Source organism: Littorina saxatilis, linkage group LG13 (assembly GCF_037325665.1).
Source record: "Littorina saxatilis isolate snail1 linkage group LG13, US_GU_Lsax_2.0, whole genome shotgun sequence".
Classification (NCBI taxonomy): domain Eukaryota; kingdom Metazoa; phylum Mollusca; class Gastropoda; order Littorinimorpha; family Littorinidae; genus Littorina; species Littorina saxatilis.
Genome location: NC_090257.1, coordinates 4,578,481 through 4,585,980, shown reverse-complemented (window position 1 = coordinate 4,585,980; position 7,500 = coordinate 4,578,481). Strand labels below are relative to the sequence as shown.

At 47.6% G+C, this 7,500-nt stretch overlaps 2 protein-coding genes across 2 annotated transcripts in view; one reads left to right on the top strand and one right to left on the bottom strand.

Moving 5' to 3' along the window:
* The window catches only part of LOC138946338 (uncharacterized), a 5,659-nt gene extending 1,933 nt beyond the window's left edge, over positions 1-3,726 (bottom strand). Inside the window, exon 1 of the mRNA XM_070317894.1 lies at positions 1-3,726. This exon is cut by the window's left edge and continues 1,933 nt beyond it. Within this exon, the coding sequence (XP_070173995.1) occupies positions 1-2,385 (2,385 nt within the window). The 5' untranslated portion in view covers positions 2,386-3,726.
* A 2,775-nt stretch (positions 3,727-6,501) lies between these two features.
* LOC138946339 (retinal homeobox protein Rx1-like) overlaps positions 6,502-7,500 on the top strand; it is a 17,209-nt gene continuing 16,210 nt past the window's right edge. Inside the window, exon 1 of the mRNA XM_070317895.1 lies at positions 6,502-7,147. The gene's annotated coding sequence lies outside the window, so the exon portion shown is untranslated. The remainder of the gene's footprint in view (positions 7,148-7,500) is intronic.

The window sequence follows — 7,500 nt, the reverse complement described above, 5'->3', positions numbered from 1 at the left end:
TTTCTCTTGAGCAAGCTTGCGTAGCATGGTCTTGAGTGTTCCGTTGTATCGTTCCACCAATCCGTTTCCTTGCGCATGATACGGAGTAGTCGCTAAACCCTTGATGGCCAGCAAACGCTCCACTTCTTTCATCACCTCGGACATGAACTGCGTACCACGGTCTGTCAAAATCTCTGAGGGAATTCCTACTCGAGTCCAGACTGCCCACATCGCTTCTGCAACCTTCACAGCCTCAATCGACTTCAATGGAATGGCTTCCGGGTACCGAGTAGCGTAGTCCACAAACACTAAGATGTACCGGTTACCAGACTCAGAAGCAGGGATGATGGGACCCACCAGATCGATCGCCACACGCTCGAACGGCGTATCGATGAGAGGCATCTTACCTAACGGTACCTTCTGTGGCTTATGAGAAACCTTCTGACACTGATCACAAGACAACACAAAGCGACGTATGTCTGCGCACATACCTGGCCAAAAGAACTGCTGCCAAACTCGATCACGTGTCCTCTGAACACCCATGTGACCTCCCATAGGCGGTTCATGAGCCAACTTGATAACACCTAACCTCAACTGCTGGGGAACAACAACCTGAGTATAGACGCTACCACCACCGCGATACTCACGGTGCAGAATCTTCTTCTTCCAAACAAACCCGACTTCACCGGAGTGACCAGACGTTCTGACGTCTCGGCGATCTGCCGCCTCACGACAACTCTTCAAAGTCGAATCATTCCGCTGAAGGTCATGCAACTGCTCAGGGGTGACTGTTTCTAGCCCTGGAGCAGCAACATGTAACAAAGTCGACTTCTTCCCTTCAGCGGCAGCCTGAGCACGAGTGACAACTGACACAACCTTGGACACAGCGTACACTGGAAGAACAATCGAGTCACCCAGCCGGGCGTGATTACCTACAATGAAATCAGCAACAGGTGTATCCATGACGATAGCCTCAACCTCACCAGTGTAGAAAGGACATTCAACCTGAACCTTAATCACTGGATAGCGCCTCTTGATGTCTTTCTCAGCCATAGAAACCTCAAGATCCTGTCCTGTGAACTGAGACCTGGAAACTAATGAACTCTTCACGACACAAACCTGAGATCCAGTATCACGCAACCCCTCCACTGCAACACCATCCACTACAACCAGGCATCTCGGGTCGTAGTCTTGCTGGCTACAGGGAGTACACAAAGTGGGTACACTGACGGGCGGTAAAGACTTCTCAGGACCACTATTCACCGCTCCCGTCGACTTGCTCTTCTTGGGGCAATCTCTAGCCAAATGTTTGGGGGACTCACAGATGAAACACTTCCTACCGGATGTACCAACTGAGTTATCTCCACTTTTCTGCTTTTCACCAACGCCAGCCTTTCCACCCTGATCACGATCATGCTGAAAAAACTTCTTACTGTCACGGTGTGCTTCAAAATGAATCTCAGCGGACTTAACTGCTTCGGCTAACGTCTGAGGTTTTTTCTCCTTAACGTACGCGGCCATGTCCGCGCTCAGGGTCTGCAAGAACTGTTCCAGCAAAACCAACTGTTTCAGTTCTGTGATCTCGGAAAGCTCATGCCACTTAGTCAAATTCTCTTCAATGCGAGCACCGAACTGTCTGAACGTTTCATGTTCTTTTCTCTTGCAGGTTCTGAGACGACGGCGGTAGGTTTCGGCTGTGAGCTGATAGCGGCCTAACAACGCGACCTTCAAACCGTCATAGTCGTCTGCGCTATCATCATCAAGAGTGTTGTACACTTCTACAGCCCTACCCGACAACCTAGTCGAGACCCTAGTTGCCCATGTATTTCTCTTCCACTTGTACAAGGTAGCGACTCTCTCAAACCTTTTCAACCAAGTAGCTATGTTTTCTTTGCTCTCATCAAACATCGGTATGGAAGGCCGAAAACCACGAAGGTCACTAGACCCTTCTTCTCCTGAGGAATCTCCCTCATTATCAGCTCCATCCCTACTTCCTCTCTTCACCCTCTTACTTTCCGACTCTCTCTGCAGGAGTTGCATGCGAAGGTCATGCTCTTCTCTTTCCTGCCTTAGTTTTTCTTCCGCGGCTTTCTCATCAGTCTCCCGCTGAGCTTGAACATACTTAACTCTCTCATCAGTCTCTCGACGCGCTACTTCTAGCTTGTCCTGATAAGCTTCCCTTTCCAGCTCTAGCTTGTCCTGATAAGCTTTCCTTTCTAGTTCAAGTTTTTCCTGTTTCTCATCTTCACGGGTCATCCGCTCGGCAATAAACTCAGGAATACTGGTAGATTTAACACCTAGCTCCTCAGCAAGTGAACGCCACCTAGCAATCCTATCCGAACTACTTTCCGTCCTAGACGCCATGATAGCACTATCATCAAGAACACGACCAGAACGAAGTTCCATAAACAAGAACCAACTAGCAAACGGTTAGCCAAAACATGAAAAATCAAAACAAGGCACGGCTGACTGGCAACAAGGACAGGAAACCCACAAGGCCTGATGATAACCCTCGGGCCCCTCCAACCACCCACAGTTACCAGACAACAACAAAAGCTAATTAACTACAGTACATCAGTGTCCAGTGTATGGGAAGTGTGGCCAACGACAAAAATGAAGTGAATTCCTTGAATTCAAAGAGAATTTATCCTGGCAAGCTCGCCATTGTCGCGTGCATGCACATTTGCATGTTTAGTTTTTCACACAAAAACTTTGGCCACACCACACAGCACTCACAGAACACCGATGTAAATAAATGAAAGTATTTAATAGTTCCCAGTTGGGTGAAATATGGGGGTGACGATGGATGGAACAATGGAAGGGTTAACACGAATACATGAAGATGAACATAATGAACATGAGAAAGTACACAACAGTCAAAATAATGTCAACAAACGACATACGAGACAATCAGGATAGTCAAACACAAAGCCCGTACGTCATAAAGGCCCTCCTCATTCCATAAATGATATCTATCGTAAGAAAGTACTTATCTACACGTTCGACGAATTCAGGGGGGGGGGGGGGGGGGGGGGGTGCGCCCTCGGGTCGACACCTGCGTCTCTGTCGCGGGGGTGAGAGAATCAGCCCAGTTAAGAGCTGTCACACGGCACACACTCTGCAGCGACGGCGCCGGTTCGATGTTGCTGCCCAACAGCAGCGTGGTTGCGCCGCTGTGACGTTACAAGATAGCTGCTCCAAACAGCGTAATGAAGCCTCGGAGAAGATCCAGAGGGGCTGCTCACTCAGCAGCGTGGGGGTGACGATGCGAGAGTCCAAACTGGCTGCTCAAGCAGCAGCGTGGTGGTGCCTCCTCCATGCTGTGAAGCTAGGGTTCGCACCTTCCCGTCCGGTCTGTCTTCGACAGTAAACACTCACACAGGCTAATGAAAAACATCGCGCACTTTACGCAACCGACTTTAACAAAGTCCACAGTAGACGTACATTACTACTGAAAATAACTTCGAACTCAAACGACAATTCACACCCGAATTTCGAAGCCGTTCGAACAAACATCTGGTCTCGGCCGAGACAGAAAAAAGAATGCCTATGAATTTCTCAGTCAGCAACCAGGTAAACGGTGAACCCTACAAATAGCGCGCAGCTTACCGTGAACGTCCCGTGCAAAGCGTGCAAAGCGTGCAAGGCGCGAATCACTGAGCTAAGCCCAGCTACCGGTCTTCCCACCTTGACACAGGTACCTGTCAGCAACGCCTGACCAAGGAACCTTATAACTACATACAACTGTCCGCGACAGGGGGTCTGGGTGTGTGTTTGTTAGGGGTTTTTGGGAGTGTGTGCGTGCATGCGTGCGTGTGTGACTGTGTGTGTGTGTGTGTGTGTGTGTGTGTGTGTGTGTGTGTGTACGCGCGCATGAGTGCATGCGCGTGTAGTTGCTTGTAGATTGCATGACAATAGTTTCAAAATGTGCGGAGTCCTCGACAGTTTAGCATTTCGGTTTCGTTTTTCCTGTGTCCAGACGATGTTCGGAAAAAACTCTGTGTCGTGGTCAGCGAACACGTTTTCTTTATTTGGTGTTTAACGTCGTTTTCAACCACGAAGGTTATATCGCGACGGGGAAAGGGGGGAGATGGGATAGAGCCACTTGTCAATTGTTTCTTGTTAACAAAAGCACTAATCAAAACTTGCTCCAGGGGCTTGCAACGTAGTACAATACATTACCTTACTGGGAGAATGCAAGTTTCCAGTACAAAGGACTTGACATTTCTTACATACTGCTTGACTAAAATCTTTTCAAAAATTGACTATATTCTATACAAGAAACACTTAAAAAATGGTAAAAGGAGAAACAGAATCCGTTAGTCGCCTCTTACGACATGCTGGGGAGCATCGGGTAAATTCTTCCCCCTAACCCGCGGGGGGTCGAACACGTTTGGAGACAAGCCGTGATCGAGTGGCCTGTAATGTCACGTGGGAAAGCGTGCCTCACTGTTTTAACGAGAAGCACATTTTTCACAACTCATTCAAACCTGACAGAGTTTTTACCTACCATGATTTATTCCGCAAGTTATTATTTTATCGAGTCGAGTACAGTTTGACGTCCTGCATTTAAAACTATCTAACAACAAGCAGATAACGGGGATGGCACAGCAAGCGGTTAAAGTGAGCTCTCGCTATCAATTAAATGCATTAGCCACTTCACATATAATTTGTGACAATCAGCCACACGCTCAGCAGCGGAGGGAGACGCGTGGGGGGGAGGCGGGGTCCTATAGAGAAAGGGCTGTGTGGTGAATAGGGCATTGGTAAGTTGGGATGATTGGGAAAGAATAAGACACGGTTAAAATGGAGCGGTAGGTGCAGGGGAGGGGGTGAGGCTGTGTAGGGGATGGGGGAGGGGAGGTAGTCGAACGTACATGTTGATTATGATTTGGTGTTAAAGGACCTGTTTTTGGTCGGCAAGAACCAGAATGTTAATTTGATATTATAATTGACTGTGTCATGATCCACCTCCTCCTCCTCAACATCATCCTCGACGTCGTCGTTGTCGTACTCAAAAAGAAGATCACATGGACACACACACGCACGCACGCATGCAGGCACGGCACGCAGGAAGGCAGGTAGGCACGCACGAACGTACGTACGCACTCACGCACACACACCCTCGACGTCGTCGTTGTCGTACTCAAAAAGAAGATCACATGGACACACAAACGCACGCACGCATGCAGGCACGGCACGCAGGAAGGCAGGTAGGCACGCACGAACGTACGTACGCACTCACGCACGCACACACACACACACACACACACACACACACACACACACACACACACACACACACACACACACACACACACACACAGCGGAATGGTGAGGGACAGAGAGTGTAATCATATAATTTCCGTTTTAATTAATACAGCAATTATAAACACATTCACTTGCTACATCCACAACATTCACTTTCACCTACACCGCATTTGGCTGGGTGTACGAAACAAACTACGAAAAATAATAAAACTTAATGAATCAATTAAACCTCAGCCAATGAGATCAGTGAATGGTAATAGCCCTCGTGGGATGGGGGGGGGGGGGGGGGGGAAGGGGGCTAGCAGAGGGGAGAGGGGGAGTTGGAAAGGGTCGTTATCAAAGTGACAAACTCAACAATTGCTGGCAACAGTTGGACCCGAGTGCCGGTCGTTCCCATCCCAACGCTTCACAATCATCCGGGCTCTTTCACCATTGGCACGTGGCCGCATGCGCGCTGCTGGGAACATGAAGTCATTTAAACGACGGCTATGTTCCGAGTCCGACGCAAACACGCCTGTTCGCGGAAGTCCCTATCAGTGTCACGAGTACGAAGGCACATTTTTTGTAGTTTTCAGTGTGTATGATGATTATTCAAAATCTTCAGAGTCTTGCAAACAAAGGATTTTACGATGCGCGTGCCACGAAGACAAAAACATTCGACACGTATTTTACTATTCGATCTGTTTGTCATTAAGACGAAAACAACTTACATTGTACTTTTTATAAAGATTCCACAGACAAAAAATACACCAAAGAACATACAAACAAAAACAACCACAACAAAAAACACAAAAAACCCAACAAAAAATAACCACTTTTTTTTCCATTTTTTATTTAAAGTTCGGAAACGAGAGAAAAAATGTCAAAAAAAGACACACAATTTGCCAGAAATTAAACACTCGCAGAGGCAACTCGAATCAAACTGAAGATAAAGTAAAAGCAATATAGACAGTGCTGAGCCGTATCTCATCGATGTTGTCGCGTTGGCGTCAGGCTCGCAGAAAAGACCTCATTTAAATACCGCCCACAAGGGTAGTCGCGTACCGTACTAAAAGTGAATGAATCAGAGACAAGTTAGAGATAGAATAACAAGGGTTGAGAATAAAACATGCCGTGTGCAGTGCGAGCGCTAACAACCTAATGCCATTTTCCATTGGAGGGACAGCGAACTTCTTCCGTTCATTGGCTCAGCAGATTGGTTGGTTGCTGGCTGATGACAGTCAACAGAATCTGTTGTCGGGTAAGGGGCTCCGCTCACATATGTAACTTCAGCAGGACCGACGACGCACTGCAGCTGATCCCAGCCCGCTACACGTTGCCATGAAAGGAAAACAGGCCAAGTACTCGTCATAATCCCTATCGCGGCATAAATAATAGGCCGTGCGTCGTCTGTGCCGCTGAAACTGCGCAGGTATATGCCCAAAAGAGCCATCTCTGCGTGCGATGAGTGGATGAGATAAGTAACAGCTAATTGTTTGCTAAGTGTCATCCCATCTGATACAGCTCCACGCGGCGGGCAGTACGTGCGAGAACTTTGCTTTCTCAGTGACTGTCAGTTGTTGAGTGTTGCGGGAAGCTCAGTAGCATAGCGTTGCGCAGGTCTGTGAAGTATGATTTTAATTTGTCGTATGGTGTCGATAAAAAATGTATGAGAATTCGAAAGTTTATTTGTTAATATTGTAAATGTGAAAAACAACAAAGAAAGGAAAAAAACTACATTGAAAAGTTAAAAAAAAGACAACCGTATCGAAAACAGTCTGAAGAAGGAAAGACGGAAGACAGACAACTAGGATAAAGAGCGACACAAGTCAGGAAGAAAGAGAGGACAGTGACGGACAAACATCAAGGGACAAGAAAGGAAAAAGAACAAAACCGCCAGTTTGTCATTAATAACCAGGTTAGTATACAAGCTTAACCTCTCTCTCTCTCTCTCTCTCTCTCTCTCTCTCTCTCTCTCTTTCTCCCTCTCTCTCTTTCCCAAACTCTCCCTCTCTCACTCTCCGTGCATCACCCCCCCCCAGTCTTCTCTTCCATGCAATACTCTTTGAATTGTATGACACCCTCTGTGACCCTCTGGTCAAGCCCTAACCAACCTGTCACACCATGACACCATCTGTGACCCTCTGGTCAAGCCCTAACCAACCTGTCACACCATGACACCATCTGTGACCCTCTGGTCAAGCCCTAACCAACCTGTCACACCATGACACCATCTGTGACCCTCTGGTCAAGCCCTAACCAACCTGTCAC